Here is a 23337-nt window from a genome sequence, read left to right as displayed (position 1 = left end):
AAATAAATAAAGGGAGACTAGTATAGATCTATTTCAAGCTATTTAGCTCTCATCAGCTAGCCATACCCTTACTGGGATTCGAACCTGTGCTGTATTGCATCTTAGGCAAACGTCTTAGCCATCAAGCCACAGGTCTCCTCCTTATCAGCTGAAGCCAGGGAAGAAGGTATATATTAGTGTCACAACCCCTGGTAAGCCCCAATTATGGGAGGAAGCTAACTGCTTCCAACATCTGTCAATCGGCTCGTCACAAGAGTCCATCATGACAGAAACCCAATATTTTTACTGTTGCCTTTGTTATATTTGTGTTTTTATTTGTGCTGATAAATAAATAAAGGGAGACTAGTATAGTCTCCATGTATGTATGTATGTATGTATGTATGTATGTATGTATGTATATGTATATGTATATGTATATGTATATGTATATGTATATGTATAATATAAGGGAATTGGATGTAAATTGTAAACAGGGATTTGGAAAGGAGGATTAGAAATTTTTGGTATTAAATATTATGGACGTTTAGCTAGAATAGGATATGAAGATTTAATGTTAATGGATGATTTTGTAAATAAATGAAATGAAATGCCAGTATGTGGTTACGTATTAAATCTTGGTATATTTTATGATGAAGGACATTTAAATAATCATAGTCAAATAAAAGTGGAGGTATGATGATGGTAATATAATAAATATCTGAGTTAAGGTATTAGAGTTAATATGAATTATATTTGATGACGGTGGAAGAGATGCACAAAAGCCTTTTGTAACCAACTGATACACTTTCTACAGTATGTAAAGAAGGAGGATTTGTATGTTTGTTTTGAAAATAAAAATATATTTTAAAAAAAGATTTGTCATAACCTGGTGGTCACCCTTCTAAGTGCTAATGAAGCTTGGTAAGTAAGTGCATTACTTACAAATACAGACAAGTGTGGCAGGGTGCTGCCACCTACTGAAGAGCAAATCCATTGGACAGTTAAGCAGCTCTTCAATTTTTTTGAAGAACTTGAGCTAGACCAAACTTATGCTGACTTAAGACTTTTCCAACTTGGTGCAATGCACCCGTAAATCTCAGCTTAGCCCTATCAATCCTCTCATTAAAAGGAAACTGTAAACTGTAAACTGTAATCTCAAGACATCGACACAAAACCAGGTTAAGAAATGCTATTTAACCAGTGCATTGGATGATATTCATAATTACGTCTCATCAGTTGACACAAGCTTCTAGTCAAATAAAAAAAATGCATAGAATTTTGGCTCTTGTTTTGAAAAGCCATATTTCTCTTGCTCATTTTTAAAGCAAAATTATCAGAATAGCTTTCAACTGATCTCCAAGTGCTTTATTTTATCATTTGGGTCTTACTATTTCAAGAGGGAGACAGCGACACAGAGAGAGGGGCAGAGATCGTCCCTGAGGCCCCTAACATGTGGAGTACCTCAGGGTTCGGTCCTATCCCCCCTACTATTTAACATATACATGAAACCGCTGGGCGAGATCATTCGGAGGCACGGGATAAAATACCATCAATATGCGGACGATACGCAATTGTATCTGTCCGCCCCGTGCCAACTCAATGAAGCGGTGGACGTGATGAACCGGGGTCTGGAGGCCGTTAAGAACTGGATGAGTGCTAACAAACTGGTGCTCAACCCGGATAAGACTGAGTGGCTGTTGTGTTTCCCCCCCAATAATTTGGCTAATACACCAACGCTTAGGCTGGGGGGTCAAATTTTATACCCCTCAGATAGGGTCCGCAACTTAGGAGTCCTCCTGGATCCACAGCTGACTTTTGACCACCAGCTGTCAGCTGTGACCAGGGGGGCATTTGCCCAGGTTCGCCTGGTCCGCCAGTTGCGGCCCTACCTAGATCGGGGGGCCCTCACAACAGTCACTCGAGCCCTTGTGATCTCTAGACTGGAATACTGCAATGGGCTCTACATGGGGTTGCCCCTGAAGTGCATCCGGCGACTACAGCTAGTCCAAAATGCAGCCGCGCGAGTGATAGTGGGCGCACCTCGGTTCGCCCACGTTACACCTGTCCTCCGCGAGCTGCACTGGCTGCCTGTTGGTCTCCGGGTGCGCTTCAGGATAATGATGACCATCTTTAAAGCACTCCATGGTAGTGGATCTGGGTACCTGAGAGACCGCCTTCTGCCGATTACCTCCCTAAATCGACCAATCAGATCGCACAGACTGGGCCTCCTCCGAATTCCATCTGCCAGTCAATGTCGACTGGCGACCACACGGAGGAGAGCCTTTTCTGTTGCTGCCCCGTCCCTATGGAACGAGCTCCCCATGGAGATCCGCACCCTCACCACGATCCAGACCTTCCGCGCAGCCCTCAAGATCTGGCTCTCCCAGCAGGCCTGGGGATAGGGCTTCCAATTACCCGCCCGAGTGTTTGATTGTTGAATGAAAGTTGTGTTTTATTATTTTTCTTTTGTTCACAAAGTGTTTGTTTTGACCTTGCACTTCCCCTCCCCTGTGGTTGTAAGCCGCCCTGAGTCCCCTCAGGGAAAAGGGCGGCATATAAATCCCAATAAAACCAAAAACCAAGAGAGGAAAATGTGAGAGCTAATCTAAGTGTGTCATCTCCAATTTACTGCTATTAGGGATGATCTTCATTAGCTTAATGGAATCATTTTGCTTACAATGATACTACAAGTATGTCATTGACAAGTTTTTGTGATAATAAAAAGCAGAATTGAGGGTGGCACCGAAATGCCAGAGAACAAAAAGAATTTGTTTTCTGTTTGCGCTGGAAAGACAAAGCATTGTTTACTACTCACAGGGGGTGTTACTCCTTGAAAGAGATCAAAGGCTCCTAAGATGACATCAGGAGTTTGGGCACCAGAAAGGGGGGGGGAGTCCTCCATCTCCTAGAAGCCACCAGACTAATTACTGGAAAACTTCAAAAGGGAACTGTAAGCTTTCCTTTCTTTGGCACTTAACACCCACCCACCCAAATTTAACCCTTTCACCTACTACTCCTTTTAAATATCTACCCACTTTCCTTCCCAGTTGCTTGGGACTTGATGAATGGCATCTTGGAAAGCATTTCAGCTCGAAACTGGGGAGAAAAAAAAAACCTACTAATTTAAAACACATTTCAAGGAGAAGCGCGGCCACATGGTTTCAACCAAGCAAGGATTCCTTCCTTTTTCCTGTTTCCCTAGCAGCCTTGGACTAAAATGTTAAATACAGAAGGGAAGTCCTCCCCCCACCCCCCATATGCTCTGCTCAGATTGGACTACAAGGCCTGTAATTCCCAGCCAGTATGGCTGATGGCTATAGAAATGCTTGAAATTATACATCTGGTTGGTGTAGAGTAGATTGTGTGGATTGGCTGCCTTGGGTTTTATCTTCATTAAATAAACCAGGAATTAAATTATTTAAATCATTAAATAAACCAGGAATAACAAATAACCAACAAATAAACAATAAACAATCTAGTTGGGGGAAAAAAAGTATATTAAATAACAGTGTGCATCTCGGCCTTAATTAGTACTATTATTATTACCCTTATTTTCTCCCTTGGACTTTTAATTCTACACGAGCGGTGACCTTCACAAGAAAGGCCAGAAGGAAAGAAAAACCCCTCGGAATTGCTAAAAGCAGAGAACTGGATAAAATTCTGCAGAAAATAAAACGCACAGGACTTCATGCCTGCCTAGATCAGGGGGTGTCCAAACTTGGGAACTGTAAGACTTGTGGACTTCAACTCCAAAAATTCCCCAGAGTTGAAGTCCACAAGTCTTAACAGTTCCCAAGTTTGGACCTAGATAAACTGGGCAGCTGGGTAACAAGAGGAATGAAGGGTTTCCAAAACGCACCCACCCCCAAATGAGCGGCATGGAAAGGTTTCATTATTGAGGGAAAAACGCAAACCACAAATAAGTTACGACAGGGAAGCCGGAGGAGTTTGAGCAGGAGCAGACGCGGGAGGGGTGACATAAACCAGACCCGTCGAGAAATGCAGAACGAGGGAAGCCTTTTTTTTCCCCCTCCGCCCGAAGGGCTTGCCATGCCCGCTTTGCCTACGTGCGGAGAGGAAGGTCTTCTTCTTCGCCCTTTCGACTCTGCCAGCGCAACGCGCAAAAACCACGGGAAGGGCCAGCAAACCGGACTCGCGCGCGCAAAAATCAAGCGGGTGTGTGTGTGTTTGGTGTGTGTGTGTGTGTGTTTGGTGTGTGTGTGTGTGTGTGTGTGTGTGTATGGGGGGGGTTGTCCCTTCGCGAGAGTCTCCACTCACGCCGTCCGGAGCGGCTCCTGCGCGATCCCCGCGCTCAGCTGCGAAGGATCCGGCGCCGGGAAAAAGCCACCCAAGAGTGTCTCCAACGCAGCCGAGTTGTCATCCATCCATAGGACAAGTTCGCTCTCCCTCGCCTTAATTGAACGTCGTCTCCCCTCTAGCTTTTCCCCCCGAGCATGTGCAGAGCGCCCCAGCCCCAAAAAACAAACCCCGAACAGCTTCGCCTCTGGAGCGCGAAGGTTTCCCCCCCCCCTCCGCTCCCCAATCTCGATCCCCAACTTTGACTTGTCCTTCAATGGAGAAAGAAGCCGCCGCTCAAGCCGCGCACGCTTACGTGTGAGGATCATGATCCGCCGCCGCTTGGCTGCCCACGCCCGGGAGAAGGTCGTCGTCGTCGTCGCCGCCGCCGCCGCCAGCTGCATGCAAAGAGCGGGCTCCGTCCGTCCCCCCAGGATCGTTGGCTCCGCGGGGGCAGCGCCTCAGCTCATCTTCCTCGCTTGCCGCGCGCGTCTCCAGGCTCCGCGGCTCGCCCGGCGGTGCGAAGCCTTCAGGCGCCAGGCAGGCAAAAAAGGCGGCGCCGGGCCGGCAAAAAGGCATCGCCCCACCTCCTTCGCTCCAGGTCCCTTCCCGTCAAGGAAGCGGCGCGGCAGCCTCCGGGCCCAACCCCCTGCGGGGGGCTCCGCCGAGGAGATCCGGGAGGAAAGGCGGCGGGCGGCTCGCGCGTGGGCCGGCCTCGGGAACCGGCCTCGCGCGGCCCGTTCCCTCCACTGAAGAGGAGGAGGACCAAGGTGGTTGAAGGGGAGACCCCCCGGCAGCGGTGCTCTAATATTTGAGGGGAAGGGGGATTCGATCTATTTCCCAAAGCACCCGAAGGCCAGGCAAGGAATCATGGATGGAAAACTAATTAGCAAGGGAGGGATTCGATCTAGAAATAAGGAGGATTTTTCTGACGACAGTCAACCCATGGAACAGAAGTTGCCTTCGGAAGTAGTGGGTGGGCTTCATCACTGGAGGCTTTCAAGAAGAGACTGGACTGCCCTCTGTCAGAAATAGGTGTAGGGTCTCCTGCTTGAGCAGGGGGTTGGACTAGATGACCTCCAAGGTCCCGTCCAACTCTATTATTCTGTTATATACCATAAACCAGTGTTTCTCAACCTTGGCAACTTGAAGATGTCTGGACTTCAACTCCCAGAATTCCCCAGCCAGCGAATGCTGGCTGGGGAATTCTGGGAGTTGAAGTCCGGACATCTTCAAGTTGCCAAGGTTGAGAAACACTGCCATAAACAACCGGCGGCAGCACAAGCACATCTCAAGGAATCCCCACTGACCCGGGAAGCCGCTTGCTCTCCAATACAGCTAGTCCTTGACTTACAACAGGACGTTTACTGACCGAAGTTACAACAGCATTGAAAAAAAAAAAGATATATGACCATTTTTCACACAGGATCACATTGCGGCATCTCCATAGGGACGTGGTTTACATTCGGGTGTTTGAGAGCTGGCTTACATTTATGATGGCTGCAATGGCCCAGGGTCTTGTGATCCCATTTTGCGACCTTCTGACCAAACAAAGTCAGTGGGGAAACCAGATTCGCTTAACAACCGTGTTCCTGATTTAATAAGTGCAGTGATTCACTTAACAACGTGGCGAGAAAAGTCATGAAATGGGGCAAAATTCACTTAGCACATTTCTCAATGTAAATTTCGGGCTCAGTTGCGGTTGTAAGTTGAGGACTGACTGCTGGAATCTGAAGGTTGGCTTTTGATGGCGGGAGCACCCCTGGCCCTCTCTTTTGGCTTGACTCAACAATCATTCCTTTAGTGACTGTTTGAAGTCACAATGGCACTGTGGGAAGTGACTTATAAAGTGGTTTTCACACAAAACCACCACTCCATATTCCCATGGTCATGTGATCAAAATTTGGACACCTGGCAACTGGCATGTACTTATGACAGTTGCACTATCCAAGGGTCATATAATCACCATTTGTAACCTTCCCAGCCAGTTTCCAAGAAGCAAACTCAACGGAGGAAGACCGATTCACTTAATGACCACACGATTCACTTAACAACTGCGGAGATTCACTTAACTGTGGCCAGTAAGGTAAAATTTAACCTCAACAGTCACTTAACAACTGCCTTGCTTAGCGACAAATAGTAAAGCCTTTATTGTCATTGTATACCATGTATACAACGAAATCATGTACACAACGAAAAGCAAAAGTTTTGAGGTCAGTTGTGGTCATAAATCGAGGACTATTTGTATTTTTTACATGGGATTAGTCGTAGTTTTGTAGGTGAAGAAACTGGAGAAAAAACTTGGAAGGTGAAGAAGCTGGAGAAAAAAGCCATATTCTCCAGCCACGTATGAAGGTGAATTTGTTGGAGTAATAGTTACACAGGGGAAGTTTTCTAGTTATCAAGTCACAAATCAGCCACAGCTGGCTACGTTTTGGTTTCTTACCTGTCTTACCCTTAACTTATGATTTATTGGGTTATGCAAACTCAGAATTATTGCGATTAAACAGGGATAGTTGTGTTCACCTTTGCATACTGGCAAGGCTTCGGTTCAGTGTTGTCAACACTATAGAGTCTCTTTATCCAGCACCACCCATATTAATTCGCACAGTGACTCATGATTGACAGTGCGCACACCTGGTGAAGGCTACCTCCAATGTTTCTTCTGTTTCGTTAGCACCCTTGTAGGGCAAAAGGTCTCAACTTTAGCCACTCATAAGATGTGTGGACTTCAACTCAGAGAATTCCAAGCTGGCTGGGGAATTCTGGGAGTTGGAGTCCATACATATGAGTTGCATGGAAGTGGAAGTCCATATGAGGGATGGGTTCAAATTTTTTTTTACACGCACTCAGTTTGTTCATACACACACACCCCAACGTGTGCTCTGCGCGCGTGCAAATTTACAACTAAAAAGTTGTAGAACTTTATTTTTATTTATTTTTTTTAATTAAAAAGTTTTAATAAGTTTTACAATTATATACCTTTCCCCTTCCCTCCCTCCTCCCCATCCCACATCCCCTCCCCGTCTCCCACCCCCAACCTCCCAGAGCAGATACAGGGTATAAGCATTTTACAATCATACACTAAAATAAACTAACTTTAGCATCGTACCTTCGCTTATGCTTTAACTCCCCTTTTGTAAAGCTAACTTTAGATAAATTTTTACATTCCTTGTTCATTCATTCATAAGCTAACTGAAATTTCTTAGTCCCATATTTATTTTGAATATAATCAGTCCATCTTCTCCATTCCAACTTGTATTTCTCATCCGAATGGTCCTTGAGGTATGCTGATATTTTGGTTCACCGACAAAACCGCGAAGCCCTTTTCCGCGCCGACATAACCACGGAGGGCAAATCCACGCCGTCTGAAGTGCTAAGGAAAAAGGTGACCCTAGCGCGACGACATAACCGCGGAGGACAAATCCGCGTCTTCCGAAGCGCTCAGCACCCTAACCCTAAACCTAAACCTAACCCTAACCCTAAACCTAACCCTAACCCTAAACCTAACCCTAACCCTTATCTTAATTTAAATCGGCTTTCTGTCGCTGCGCTGTTTTAAAGCGCCCTTCTGTCGCCGCGCTGTTGTCGTCGTGGTGATGACATCGCGGTGATGAGTCACGGTTTTAGCGACGCGGTTTTGTCGGTGCGCTTTTGTCGTGTGTGCTTTTGTCGGGTCACGGATATTTTAGCCTGCTAAGTTTGTTACTTTTAATGTCCATTCTTGAATAGTAGGCAATTCTTCCTTCTTCCAGTACTGCGCCACCAACAATCTTGCTGCCGTTGTTAAATTCAGAATCAAATTAGTCTCTATAATTGTAGTAGGAGTCCATACATATTAGTTGTATGGAAGTGGAAGTCCTATGAGGGATGGATTGCTACTGGCATTAGTGTCGGTTCGGCGCAATTTTTTTTTGCACGTACGCACTTTGTTCACACACACACACACCAACACGTGCTCTGCACCTGTGCTCATTTACAACTAAAAAGTTGTAGAACTTTTTAGTTGTAAATGTAGAAAAGTTGTAAGCGTAGAAAAGGGGAAAAATACTTTTCTGCAATAGCAATAGCAGTTAGACTTATATACCGCTTCATAGGGCTTTCAGCCCTCTCTAAGCGGTTTACAGAGTTAGCATATTGCCCCCAACAACAATCCGGGTCCTCATTTTACCCACCTCGGAAGGATGGAAGGCTGAGTCAACCCTGAGCCGGTGCGATTTGAACAGCCGAACTGCAGAACTGCAGTCAGCTGAAGTAGCCTGCAGTGCTGCATTTAACCACTGCGCCACCTCGGCTCTTGAATATTACAAGTTGGTAAGTTGAGAAACACTGCAAAAGGAGTTCAGGGTGATGGAGAAGATCTCTTTCCCTAGAGCTTAGATATTGGTCTTAAACTTTTCTACTTTGTCTGACTCAGAATAATGGCCGAACCATGCAAAGAGGAAGTTGAGCGAATGAGTATCTCTACTCCTCCACACATCCCGAGAGGGAGAGAGAGAGAGTTGTAGTCCTTAACTTACAGCCACCATTGAGCCCAAAAACCATATTGCTAAATGAGTCATTTGTTAAGTAAATTTTGCCTCATTTTACCATTTTTCTTGCCACCGTTGTTAAGTGAATCACTGCAGTGGTTAACAACACTGTAGTTTAAGTAAATCTGGCTTTCCCAAGAGTTCAGAATTTCCCAAAAGTTGATCACATGACCGTGGGACATTACAAACCATCATAAATATGAGTGAGTTGTAAAGCCTCCAAATGTAAATATGTATATGTACAATTATACAATTATATACAATCCAAAAGAATATAGCTTTCTATGAACACATTTTCCTCCCACCTCCAGAATAGAATTCAGGCAGGATCTGCTAGGAAGCTTAAAATTTCATACAGATATCTGTGAGTCACAAAAAAAATAATACTTTGGGGACCAGTTCAAGCTGACTGATGCTATTCATTTGTCCTAGCTTAATACCACTGGCATCTATAAACAGCGGAATAGATGTATCTTTTCCCTTGAAATTAAACCTAATTCCTCAATTTAAGTTTAAAAAAAATCACAAGCAAACCCAAAACCTAAATGTATGTGATAAAGCAAACACATACATCAGGAATAAAAAAAACTAATAATAAAAATAATCATGGTTCTACTACAATGTCATCCCTTCAGGGGTGGCTACTGGGGGTTCGCAGGGGTTCAGGAGAACCTCTAGCTAAGATTCTGTGCAGTTCGGAGAACCCCCAAAACCTACTCCTGGCTGGCCTCGCCCATCCCCTCCCAGGAGTCCCCACGTGGCCCCTTTTGGATGTAGAGGCTCAGGGAGGGCGAAAAATGGGCCTTCCTGAAGTTTGGAAAGGCTAAAAACAGGCACGTTTCTGGTCTCTAGAGGGCCTCCCAAGCCTGGGGAGGCCGTTTACGCCTTCCTGGAGGCTCAAGGAAAGCCTCCGGAGCCTGGAGAGGGCAAAAAGCCCCACTCCCTTGGTGCAGGTGGTTGACCAGGCCATGCCCACCATGGCCACGCCCACCCAGCACCTGGATGGAGAACCCCTTGCAAAAATTGTTGACGCCCACCCCCCGAATAGATGTATCTTTTCCCTTGAAATTAAACCTAATTCCTCAATTTAAGTTTTAAAAAATTCACAAGCAAACCCAGAACCTAAATGTATGTGATAAAACAAACGCATACATCTTGAATTTAAAAAAAAAACACAAAAATAATCATGGTTCAACATTCAATGTCATCCCTTAATTATGAAAAGGACCCCAAAAGTACATGAAATGGTTTGTATTGGTATACAGCAGTGTTTCTAAACCTTGTCAACTTGAAGATGTCTGGACTTCAACTCCCAGAATTCCCCAGCCAGCATTCGCATTCGCTGGCTGGGGAATTCTGGGAGTTGAAGTCCAGACATCTTCAAGTTGACAAGGTTGAGAAACACTGGTATAGAGGAACATAGCAGTGTTACAAATCCACACCTTAATTTTTGTAGCATGCCTCACTTCAGAGTTTTGTTTTGGGAAAAGCATGTTGTACCCACAACCCCACCTGCCTTTTTGGACAAGTATCTAAAGACAATCGTTCCTGTGCTTCAAGCTAAGAATTGAGAATTAAGAATTGATGCTAGTTTCCCAAATACTGTTCTGATTCATGCTAGGCCTTCTGCAGCGAAGATCTTGGGGTGGGGGGATCTGAATCACTATGAAAACGTGTTTTTTTTTTTTTGGTTGCTTAGCTGAATACTTTCAGCATAACTCAGCTTTTAAGGATTTGGTGGTGCTAATCTGACATGTAAAGACCAATAAGGCATGCCACTCTACGCAAGTGAAGCAAACTTTATTCCTTCTGACATGCCTCCTTACTTAGATGGATTGCAACCTATTTGTTTTTAAATGGGGGAAATTGTAGCATCCTTCTCACCGTAATTCTGCAATTGCTGACTTTGTGGTTTTAGTCACAGGCAGCATCACTATATTCTTAAAATTAACAATAGCAGTTAGATTGATATACCGCTTCATAGGGCTTTCAGCCCTCTCTAAGCAGTTTACAGAGTCAGCATATTGCCCCTAACAACAATCCGGGTCCTCATTTTACCCACCTCGGAAGGATGGAAGGCTGAGTCAACCCTGAGCCGGTGAGATTTGAACAGCCGAACTGCCGAACTGCAGTCAAGCTGAAGTAGCCTGCAGTGCTGCATTTAACCACTGCGCCACCTCGGCTCCCTAAAATTGATTTCCCTAATAGTGTTAGCAATGAGAAAGCACTGCTTGGCGTGATTCAGAGTGGGCTCAGGATTTTCAATCTTCCTCTGAAAGTTTTGCTTTATTCTCGACAGGGCTCTCTTGCTCATTGTGCCGGCATCAGAGGTGGTATTCAGCAGGTTCTGACCCGTTCTGGAGAACCGATAGCGGGAATTTTGAGTAGTTCGGAGAACCGGCAAATACCACCTCTGACTGGCCCCGCCCCATCTATTCTCTGCCTCCTGAGTCCTAGCTGATCGGGAGAGAATGAGGATTTTGCAGGACCCTTGCCCTGCCACGCCCACCAAGTCATGCCACGCCCACCAAGCCACGCCCACAGAACCGGTAGTACAATTTTTTGAATCCCACCACTGGCTGGCATATATATATGGAGGCAGGGGTGGGTTGCTACCGGCATTACTTTACACATTACATTCGCAAGCGAAGCAAGCATGCACGCCAAATGCGCGCTCTGCATGCATGCGCATATGCACCTAAAAAACGTTAGAAAACAGAAAAAAAATGTGTTTTTGCAATTGAGGTTGTTCTGCTCATGCTAGAAATGGTTTGGTGTGTGGGCAGCCAAGTCACTATCTACTCGGCTGAACCAGTCCAAACTGGTAAGAATCTACCTCTGTACGGAGGGTGTCATTATATGTACAGTACATTGTTTTACTGACCTCTAGTAATTATAGTTTAATTCCTTAACACAGAAAGTGGTAAATCACCTTCATGTTTTGTGATCTACTGCCTAAGACATAATAATAGCAATAGCAGTTAAGACTTATATACCGCTTCATGGGGCTTTCAGCCCTCTCTAAGCGGTTTACAGAGTCAGAATATCGCCCCCAACAACAATCCAGGTCCTCATTTTACCCACCTCGGAAGGATAGAAGGCTGAGTCAACCCTGAGCCGGTGAGATTTGAACAGCCGAACTGCAGAACTGCAGTCAGCTGAAGTAGCCTGCAGTGCTGCATTTAACCACTGCGCCACCTCGGCTCTAAGACAAGTGAAAACTTTTTAATATGGTTTCTAGATCTGGGCTACAAAAATCTGCATATCTAGTGAATAGAAGCAAAAAGGGGGAAAAAAAACACACCTTCTATTGGCCGCCACCTAGCAGTTGTCAAGATTTTTGTTTGTAAATGAACAAATGGATCCTCAAACAACACAAGAGTTGAATTTGTTCACTTAGTGACCGAAGTTACACCAGCGTTGAAAAAAAAAAATGATTTGTGGCCATTTTTCACAGTTATGACCATTGCAGCATCCCCATGGTCACGTGATTTACCTCCGGAGGCTTGACAACTGACCCACATTTATGACGGCTGCCGTGTCCCGGCGTCATGGGATCCCGTTTTGCGACCTTCTGACAAGCAAAGTCAACGGGGAAGCCAGGATTCACTGAACAAACGCGTTACTTACTTAACAACTGCAGTGATTCACTTCGCAAGAAAAGTCGTTAAATGGGGCAACACATTTCTCACTTAGCATCCTAAATGTTGGCTTCAATTGTGGTCGTAGGTTGAGGACTACCTGCCTTGTCCTGGTTGGTACAGCCTTGCTCTGTAAGTGGGGGAGAGATTCTTCTTAAGATACATGCTAAATTTTCCCTCTTTATTTATTATGGCTTGATTTGAAAAAGGCATTACTGTGCAATCTGAATAAGCTATTTTCTGACAAAAATGCAGATCTTACTCCGTCTGTGCTGGCAAGTTACATTATTGTTCCCGGAAACCCTTGGAAGTCCCAGGCCTTTCGTTTGCTTTAACAGATAACAAGAGAATGGAACCCAAAGTTTGCCTTTTCATGGATTATTGAGTCTGCCAATTATCTTTGTTGTGTTTTTAGTGGTTTAGCTCTATTTGCCTATCGTTGACAGTTATTCAGAATAGTTGAAGCTTAGGATTTAGCTAACCCACTGGAGGAAAAATGTTCCTAGGGGTCTATGTAATACCCTAACATAATATTTGCCGTGCTATTTTAATTCATAAAGGGAGATTTTGGGTACTTGAGCTGTCAGCATTATATTTCAGCAGAAGGCAAGGATATTAGGGTTTTTTTTTTTTGAGTCAATGTATACTGGTGACTGCCATTTAGCAATAGCAATAGCAGTTAGATTGATATACCGCTTCATAGGGCTTTCAGCCCTCTCTAAGCGGTTTACAGAGTCAGCATATCGCCCCCAACAACAATCCGGGTCCTCATTTTACCCACCTCGGAAGGATGGAAGGCTGAGTCAACCTTGAGCCGGTGAGATTTGAACAGCCGAACTGCAGAACTGCAGTTAGCTGAAGTAGCCTGCAGTGCTGCATTTAACCACTGCACCACCTCGGCTCTTTCAGAAGTTTTCTTAGGAAGATTTTCAGGAGTTGTTTATCATTGCCTACTTTCAAGGGCTGAGACAGAGTGACTGGCTCAAGGCCACCCAGTCGGCTTTATGTGGGACTAGAACTCGGAGTCTTCTGGTTTCCAGCATGATGCCTTTAGATCCGTGGTGGCGAACCTATGGCACGCACGCACAGGTGGCACGGAGAGCCCTCTCTGCGGGCACCTGAGCTGTTGCCCTGGCTCAGCTCCACTGCGCATGTCCATGTGCCTTCTGCCGGCCAGCTGATTTTTGGGTCTCTGCTGCGCATGCACGGGGGTGGGGCAGTGTGGTGCATGTGGGAGATGCTCACGCATGTGTGTGTGTGGATAGGGCATGTGCGGGATGTTGTGCGTGCATGGGAGTTGCACACGAATGCACAGGGTTGTGGCGCATGTGTGGTGGTTGTGCACACATGCACAGGAGGTCACCAGAGGTCACATGCACATGTGCAAAGGGAGGGGCAGGGAAGTCACGCACACATGTATGGGATGGGGCGCATGCATGCACAGGAGGTGGGATGCCGGGGGGGGGGGCGTCGTTGCCTTTAGACCAGTGTTTCTCAACCTTGGCAACTTGAAGATGTCCGGACTTCAACTCCCGCTGGCTGGGGAATTCTGGGAGTTGAAGTCCGGACATCTTCAAGTTGCCAAGGTTGAGAAACACTGCTTTAGACTATGCCAAAGTGGCTCTCAGAGAGGCAAGTTACAGTAGTTAACTATATTAATTGACACCAAATAAACCTCTCTCTTAGGGGCTTATTTCTTAATTGTTAATTGTGAACAGGCTTAATTTCTCTTTCTTAATTGCTCTCAAATAATCAAACAATTTGATTTGATAGTAAAATGTAGGAATGGAAGATAAGTAGAAAAAGTACACAGAAGCAAGTAGTAGTTTTTGCTTCAAAAATATAGCACTGGTAGCGGTGATTATTGGCATCCCATTATTTCCACACTCTCTTCATTCTTGGAGGCATCTAGCCTGACTTGGGTCCAGCTGTGGCACACAAACCTAGCAAATCTCAAACTCACAAAAACTTTCATTTCGGATTACCAAATAAATAAATAAACCCCCCTTTCAAGAAGTTGTCTCTTTAGAGTGAGAATGTTTTAAAGACCACAAGAGCAATAGCGGCAGTGTTGCCTTTGTTCTGAGTGTGAACGATGCTATGAATCTACACACTCTTTCTTTTGTATTCGGGGATTTTAATATTATTAAGTGGGAGTCACAGGCTGGCCCGTGGAGAAAAAGTTAATGATCATGTACTGATTTGTAGGTCATGCCTATTGACGAAAGGGAGATCCCTTCAAAGGACCGTATAGCCCTTGTGTTTAATGGAGTCACGAGAGTTCACGACGGATGGCAGAGTATTTACGAAAGTATCCTGCAGGCACATTTATTCCCTTCGAGGTACGTTGTATTTTCAGTAGCCCTTGCAGGATGGAAAATTGATAATAAGGACGGCATTGTGTCCTCTTTTCCCTTTAGGGCCCAAATGTCCCCCCTCCTCCCTTCCCATTGCTAAATGCGCGCTTTTAATCAGTGCATTTTTTAAATGCGGGCTTCAGAGTGGTAGCAATTGGTAACGGACCTTAGGATTCCCTATTGCTAATGTGGAGTTGTGAAAGGTATTAGTCCATTTCCACAAATATGGTATAGACATCTTCCAAGCATAAAGCATGTTAGATGTCTCGTGAAGCTTCACGCTGTGTTTTTTTTTTTTTTTTTAGTTTGGTTAGGCTGTGACACTCTGCACACTCAGAATTTCTCTTTCTTAATTGTTCTCCAATAATTGTTCTCGATAATTCATTTGATAATACAAATGTAGGTGCGGAAGATAAGTAGAGCAAGTTTATAAAGAAGCAAGTCATCTGTTTTGCTTCAAAAATTTAGCAATGGTAGTAGGGATAATTATTTGCATCACATCCTATTTTTCTTCCAGAAGCTCAAAGTATTTCTTCTATCTTCCCTTCCCTCCATGTGATCCTTCTTTTCTTCCCTTCTATGTCCCTTCATCTCTTCTATGATCCTTCATCTCTCTTCTATCTTCCCTTCCTTCCATCAAATCCCCATACCAATTATAAAACCTTAGTAAGACCACACCTGGAATTCTGCATTCAGTTTTGGTCCCTACATTACAAAAAAGATGTTTGGACTTTGGAAAAAGTGCAAAGAAGAGCAACTAAGATGATTAAAAGCCTGGAGACTAAAACATATGAAGAACAGTTGCAGGATTTGGGTATGGCTAGTCAAGAGAAAAGAAGGACTTGGGGTGACATGATAGCAGCATTCCAGTATTTGAGGGGCTGCCACAAAGAAGAAGTAGGGTCAACTTATTTTCCAAAGTATCAAAAGGCAAGAGAAGAAGGAATGGATGGAAACTAAACAACCTAGAATTAAGGAGCAATTTCCTAACAGTGAGAACAATTCACTTCTGGAACATCTTGGCTTCAGAAGTTGTGGCTGCTCCATCACGGGAGGTTTTTTTAAAAAGAGACTGGACAACCTCTTGTCTGAAATGGTATAAGGTCTCCAAGGGATTCGACTAGAAGACCTCCAAGGTCTACCTGATTGAATTGGGGATAATCCAAAGGATAATTTTGAGAGATGGTGGCTGTTTGAAAATTGGCTGATCTTCACCATCATTTATTTGAGATTTTGAGATTTATTAGGTTTATATGCCGCCCTTCTCCCAAGGACTCAGGGTGGCATACAACAATTAAAAGAAACACATAATACAAAAGCTAAAAAATAAATAAATGGAATATCACCTCGTCCCATTCACCGCGTCCCAGTCACTGTGTCCCATTCACCGCGTCCCATTCACCGCGTCCCATTCACCGCGTCCCATTCACCTCGTCCCATTCAGCTCGTCCCATTCAGCTCGTCCCATTCACCGCGTCCCATTCACCGCGTCCCATTCACCTCGTCCCATTCACCGCGTCCCAGTCACCGCGTCCCAGTCACCGCGTCCCATTCACCTCGTCCCATTCACTTCGTCCCATTCAGCTCGTCCCATTCAGCTCGTCCCATTCACCGCGTCCCATTCACCTCGTCCCATTCACCGCGTCCCATTCACCGCGTCCCATTCACCTCGTCCCATTCACCTCGTCCCATTCACCTCGTCCCATTCACCGCGTCCCATTCACCTCGTCCCATTCACCTCGTCCCATTCACCACGTCCCATTCACCTCGTCCCATTCACCTCGTCCCATTCACCGCGTCCCATTCACCGCGTCCCATTCACCTCGTCCCATTCACTTCGTCCCATTCAGCTCGTCCCATTCAGCTCGTCCCATTCACCGCGTCCCATTCACCGCGTCCCATTCACCGCGTCCTATTCACCGCGTCCCATTCACCTCGTCCCATTCACCTCGTCCCATTCACCGCGTCCCATTCACCGCGTCCCATTCACCGCGTCCCATTCGCCTCGTCCCATTCGCCGCGTCCCATTCCCCACATCCCATTCACCGTGTCCCATTCCCCACATCCCATTCACCACATCCCATTTGCTGCGTCTTGTTCTCCATGGTGGCCCGTTTGCAGCCTCCACCCATTTGCCGTGACCTGTACACCACGGCCCATTTGCTGCTGCCACCCATTCACCACCGTGGCCCGTTCACTGCTGCCACTGTGGCCCATTCTAGAACAGGTGATTGGTGACGCACCAACTCCCCCTCGCCACAATATTTGCTGTATAAGACACAAAGAGATTTCCACCCACTTTTTTGGTGGGAGGGGAAGTGCATCTTATACTCCGAAAAATACAGTCTATGGCCAATTTTCAGGGTGCACCCTGGCAACCTTAGAAAGGTTTTGGCAAAGTTAATCCATTACGAAAAAGGAATATTGAAGCATTTCATAAATGAACCCTGTAATAATACTAACGAAAGCTTACATGTGTGCTGTGCTAAGGTTCATTTGGAGTAATACAATCTAACTGTTCAGCAAGGCTATTCACCCTTCTAGCATATGTCAGCGAAACACGGATGCTAACCTCACAAGCGATACAAAAGCTACGAGTGGCACAGGCAGCCACAGAAAGATACGTGCTCACCATCACAAGACTAGACAATAGGACCCGCACATGGATTAGAAAACAAACAAAAACATATGATGTCACAAAGAATAAAAGCATTGATTATGGAAATCGGCTGGTCACATAAGAAGAGCAACTAATGGCAAGTGGACGAAGGCAGTTATCGAATAGATCCTACTTGATAAAAAAGCCTCCATCCTAAAACAAGATGGATCGATTGACACCTAGCAAGTATTGTGGGCCCAAATAGCAAAGGAAAGTGCAAGTCGAGTGGTGGGTTTCCATTTTTTTTACTACCGGTTTGCTTGCGCGCACACACGCGACGCTTCTGTGCATGCGCAGAAGCGTCTGGGCAGGTGGGTGGAATCTCCCACCACCGCCACTACCGGCAGAAAACCCACTTTTGCTCAAGACCACATTAGTTGGAAACATGCGGAAAAGGCCTTCATCCTGCAGTGGATAGATAATGGCTAGGATGGTGATGATGATAATGAATCCATTATGATAAAGGAATATAGAATCATTTCATACATGAACCCTGTAATAATGCTAATAAAATCTTATATTTGTGCTGAGCTAAGGTTCATTTGGAGTAATACAACCTAGCTATTCACCAAGGCATTCAACATCCAATATAAAAGCTCTACACTAATGGGATTTACTCCAGATCCAAGATTCTGGACAGCTAACAGTATCTACGATATTATTAGCAATCACAGAAAGGCTTAGCCATTTTATTTTTTCCTGATGGATGGCCCAATGCTTTGTAGTCCAGTAATTCCCCCCCCCCCTCATCCATTAAGCTTATTTCCTCTGGAGGAAATAGGAATAAGCATTACCTTGCTTAGCTGCCCAATTATAGGAAAGGCTGCTGCTCATTTGGAGCCCCCCGGGGTGAAACTGTAGGATAGAGGAAATCATTTTAAACCGATAACTCAATAAAGCCCAATCACTATGGTAATTGAAACAAGCTTCCTTTCGAAGCTACTTTCATCACGGTTTTAAACAAAGCTTTTTTTTTTTTTTTTGGTGCTCTATTGGGGAGAATAAGACGCAATAGCTAAAATTAGCTCGTGGATTCAAGGTTATGAAATACTATTAGGACAAATAGGTCAAAAAATAAAACAAAACCCGCACAACTCACAGAGATACTTGAGATAATGTATACGAGTGAGCTTGATTTATTTATTTAGCTTGTCAAATGTCTACGAGATAACTTGAGAGATCGCCTACTGCCAATTACCTCCACTAGGCCAATAAGATCCCATAGATTAGGCCTCCTCCGAATTCCATCAGCCGGCCAATGTCGACTGGCAACTACCCGGAGGAGAGCCTTTTCGGTGGCTGCTCCGACCCTCTGGAACGAACTCCCCGTGGAGATTCGTACCCTCACCACCCTCCAGACCTTCCGCGTAGCCCTTAAATCCTGGCTGTCCCGACAGGCCTGGGGCTAAAGACTTCAACCCCACTCGAATAGTATGACTGTTGTGCCTTTTTTAATGATGTATTGTCTTCATGTTTGTAACTTGTTTGTCCTTCCCTTCCCCTGAATTGTGAGCCGCCCTGAGTCCCCTCAGGGAAAAGGGCGGCATACAAATAAAGTAAATTGAAATTGAAATTGAAATAACAGGTATAAGTATAAACATGGACATGAACACAGGAACTGGGTATGAATAAATGGGGACAGTAGGACAAGGACGGTGGACACGCTGGTGCGCTTATGCACGCCCCCTTTACGGACCTTTTAGGAATGGGGTGAGGTTCATGATTGACAGTTTGAGGTTAAAGTTATGGGGGTTTGAGGATGTAACAACAGAGTTGGGTAGAGCATTCCAGGCATTGACCATTCTGTTGCTGAAGTCGCATTTTCTGCAATTGAGTTTGGAGCGGTTTAACTTGAGTTTGTATCTATTGTTTGCCTGTGTATTATTGTGGTTGAAGCTGAAGCAGTCATTGACACGTAGGACGTTGAGCAGACAATTTTGTATTCTATGCTTAGGTCAGATTTGCGCTTACTGGATCAATAAATTGATAGGAACTTATTCTTCCTCTGGCTTTTACATTTCTTCAGGGAAATTCTGCATAGCTAGAAATGAAAGTATATACCAGTAATTCTAAATTGTTACAGCTTCAGAAATGCTGCATTCTGTGCACCCTAATTCTGATGGGACAAATTAATACAGAAACAGTACAGAAAACATTTATGGATAAATGGGTACAACAGTGACACAAATTCAAGTCAACTGATTGTTCTGTTTCTACCATATATGGCTTTCCCTTCTGAACCAGGAACAGGAGTAGCAAAGCATTTTCCTGTTATAATGTTAGCATTTGTGAAGATTGTGGTTGTTGTACGGTATTTAATATGTTCCAGCCAGATAATCTGAGAATTGGGCCATGAGTATATTACACAGTTTAGTCTGGTGCTTTAAGCCCACCCACACTTAAAACCAAGCCCTTGTATTCATTCTTTTGCATTTCTAAAATTCAGTCCTTTCCTAAAAGTGTTGCAGCTGATGGACAGAGAAGACAACTGGCGGATTGTTCGATGTGTGGCATATTATGCTACAATAGAACTTCCAAAAAGAATTCACAAGTGGAATGGAAATCCTGGAGGTAAAATTGCAAGGTCATGAGTGAGATCTCCCCACTGAACATGAAATGAATCTGGCAGCAGATTTGGACAGTGAGGAGGTTGGGGAGGAAGATGGGCCAGTCCTGGAGTCTGGGGAAGGCTCTGATGAGGGCTCTGTGTCGGAGGCAGAGAGGGGGCCAGAGCCATCTGACAGTTATCAGCTGCCTTCGGAGTTAGACATCAATGAGGCAGAGGAACAGCTGGAGCCTGTTTCCAGTGTGCACATGCACAGAGTTGCCAGACAGGAACAGCTAAGGAACAAGGGTCGACTTGGGAGTAAGGCTGCAGGTGGACGGCGAATGGTCCCTTCCTTAGGGAATAAAAGAGGAGTGTTTTCAGGAGACAATTAGTTCATTCCTGCATTCTTGCCAAGTATTGTGTTGTCTGAAAGATATCGGCCTGGCCACTCTTCAAGACTGATAAAGGTCGGTAATTGTGAACTATTTGGAAAGACTGTGGGAGGTGAAAGATTTTGCTGGAGAGAAACTCACTGTAAATTAAATAAAAGGGGTTCCCAGACACTTCTACACATGCAAAGAAGTGTTGCGCATGGGTGACCATGAGAAAACTGATAGCAACCCACCTTTGCTTTGGGACTGTTGTAGACTACTTGTATATAGAAGGATCTTGACCAACTGTACTTTTCAGATGAGGTGGAGTTCAGTTCCCATAATTGCATTGATTTAGCATGGCATGTGTATGCCAAGGCCATTGGCAAATAAACCTGAGGCTCTTTTTGTTCCCTGCTATGTTTACTTCCTGACATCTGCTTTAGTGCCTGGATCAAGAGTGCCTTTCAGCAGCGATATGCCCTTTCATTACTGCTTTTTGGAAAAATAGAATTCTTGAAGCTTCTTTGACAGCTACCCTAATTCTGAGTACAAATGTGTAGAAGATAATGCCCCTGGCAGCTTTGTGCCAGAGGTCTGTAAAGTGGTGTGCATAAGCGCATCAGCCTGCCTACCATCCCTGTCCCCACTTATCTGTTTTTACTTCCTTTGTTCATGTTTATGTTCATACCAAAACTTGTTATCTTGTAAATGTTTGACTGACAAATGGGAGCTGTTATTTTTCTTCTTCATTGGTATTGTGCTAGACTGGGCTTTTGTAATCTCATTTTTCAAAATTTCCCAAGCTTCTTGAATTGTTTTCCCCTTGAGGATTCTTATCCATGGAATTTTTCCCAAGCTCTCTCTAAGAAAGGCTTGCCACAAAAGTAAAAATTAACAAAAAAAGCTTCTTCCAACATGTTAAAAACAAGAAAAAAGTTAAGGAAAGAATTGGTCCATTGCTAAGAGAAAGTGGCAAGAAGGTGACAAGCAACAGGGAGAAAGCAGAACTATTTAACTCATGTTTTGCATCTGTCTTTACACAAAGGGATAAAACAGTCCAACCTATCAAAAACAGCACCACAAAAATCAGATTAGGAACACAAATTGAATAGGGCAGAAAATTGTAAGTGAACACCTGTCTACTCTAGACGAGTTCAAATCACCAGGACCGGATGGATTACACCTCAGGGTTCTGAAGGAACTGGCAGATGAGATGTCAGAACCACTGAATTATATCTTTCAGAGATCCTGGAACAACGGGGAATTACCAGAGGACTGGAAAAGATGTGGTTCCTATCTTCAAAAAAGTGGAAAAAAATAGATCCAGGAAACTATAGACCTATCAGCTTGACCCCAATACCAGGAAAGATTCTGGAAAAAATAATCAAGCAACGAATTAGTGAACACCTAGAAGCAAACAAAGTAATAGCCAAAAGCCAACATGGGTTTGTCAAAAACAGATCATGCCAGACTAAACTTATTGCATTCTTTGATAATGTGAAAAGATTAGTGGACCAGAGGAATGCCGTTGATATAGTTTCCTTGGACTTCAGTAAGGCATTTGATAAGGTAGACCATAACCTACTACTAGATAAAGTAGAAGAATATGGGTTGGACAGCATCACCACCATATGGATTCGTAACTGGCTGACCAACCGCACTCAATGTGTAGTCCTCAATGAAACTGCATCTACATGAAGGGAAGTATGCAGGTGGAGTACCCCAAGGATCTGTTTTAGGCTCAGTACTCTTCAACATCTTCATCAATAATTTGGATGAGGGAATAAATGGGGAACTCATCAAATTTGCAGATGACACCAAGGTGGCAGGAATAGCCAATTCTCCAGAAGATAGGCTTAAGATACAGAAGGATCTTGACAAACTTGAATATTGGGCACTATCTAATAAAATGAAATTCAATGGTGAAAAGAGTAAGGTTCTACATTTAGGCAATAAAAACGAAATGCACAGGTACAATATAGGTGGTACCTTGCTCACTAGTAGTAACTGTGAAAGGGATCTTGGAGTCCTAGTGGACAACCATTTAAATATGAGCCAGCCGTGTGCAGCAGCTGCCAAGAAAGCCAACACAGTTCTAGGCTGCATAAGAGGAATAGAATCAAGATCACGTGAAGTGTTAATACCACCTTATAAGGCCTTGGTAAAGCCACAATTGGAATACTGCATTCAGTTTTGGTCACCACGATGTAGAAAAGATGTGGAGACTCTAGAAAGAGTGCAGAGAAGAACAACAAAGATGATTAGGGGACTGGAGGCTAAAACATATGAAAAATGGTTGCAGGAACTGGGTATGTCTAGTTTAATTAAAAGAAGGACTAGGGGAGACATGATAGCAATGTTCCAATACCTCAGGGGTTGCCACAAAGAAGAGGGAGTCAAACTATTCTCCAAGGCACCTGAGGGTAGGACAAGAAGTAATGGGTGGAAACTAATCAAGGAGAGAAGCAACTTAGAACTGAGGAAAAATTTCCTGACAGTTAGAACAATTAATCAGTGGAAAAGCTTGCCTCCAGAAGTTATGAATGCCCCAACACTGGAAGTCTTTAAGAAGATGTTGGATAGCCATATATCTGAAACAGTATAGGGTTTCCTGCCTAGGCAGGGAGTTGGACTAGAAGACCTCCAAGGTCCCTTCCAACTCTGCTATTGTATTATTGTATATTCTTAGAGCTAAACAGCGTTCATGTTACTTGCTTAGTAGCAAGAAAATTGTATGGAAGCCCCCTTTGAGCTTATATACATTTGAAAGATCAGTGAGATGTACAGGGAAATGCATGGGTTATTCAGTTAACGCAAAGGATCTCCAGTGCCCATATAGAAAGGGATACTGTGTATTGAATGTACAGAATTCGTAAATCAATCTGGGGCCATTTGTGTTTCCAAAGATAAACCTAAAAGTCAGGTGCGCTTACTGAATTGTCTTCTCCTTA

At 44.5% G+C, this 23337-nt stretch overlaps 1 protein-coding gene across 2 annotated transcripts in view; it reads right to left on the bottom strand.

Annotated features, from left to right (window-relative positions):
* DLC1 (DLC1 Rho GTPase activating protein) overlaps positions 1-23337 on the bottom strand; it is a 280082-nt gene that overhangs the window by 60038 nt on the left and 196707 nt on the right. Inside the window, exon 1 of one of the 2 annotated variants that reach the window (XM_032224433.1) lies at positions 4592-4875. The exons of the other annotated variant lie outside the window; for it this stretch is intronic. Coding sequence (XP_032080324.1) covers positions 4592-4679 — 88 coding nt within the window. The 5' untranslated portion in view covers positions 4680-4875. Of the gene's footprint in view, positions 1-4591; positions 4876-23337 lie in introns of those variants that run through there. 2 annotated transcript variants of the gene reach the window in all.

This window comes from Thamnophis elegans, chromosome 9, assembly GCF_009769535.1.
Source record: "Thamnophis elegans isolate rThaEle1 chromosome 9, rThaEle1.pri, whole genome shotgun sequence".
Classification (NCBI taxonomy): Eukaryota; Metazoa; Chordata; class Lepidosauria; order Squamata; family Colubridae; genus Thamnophis; species Thamnophis elegans.
Note: the sequence above shows the minus strand (reverse complement) of the source record. Positions and strands in the feature narration are given on the sequence as shown.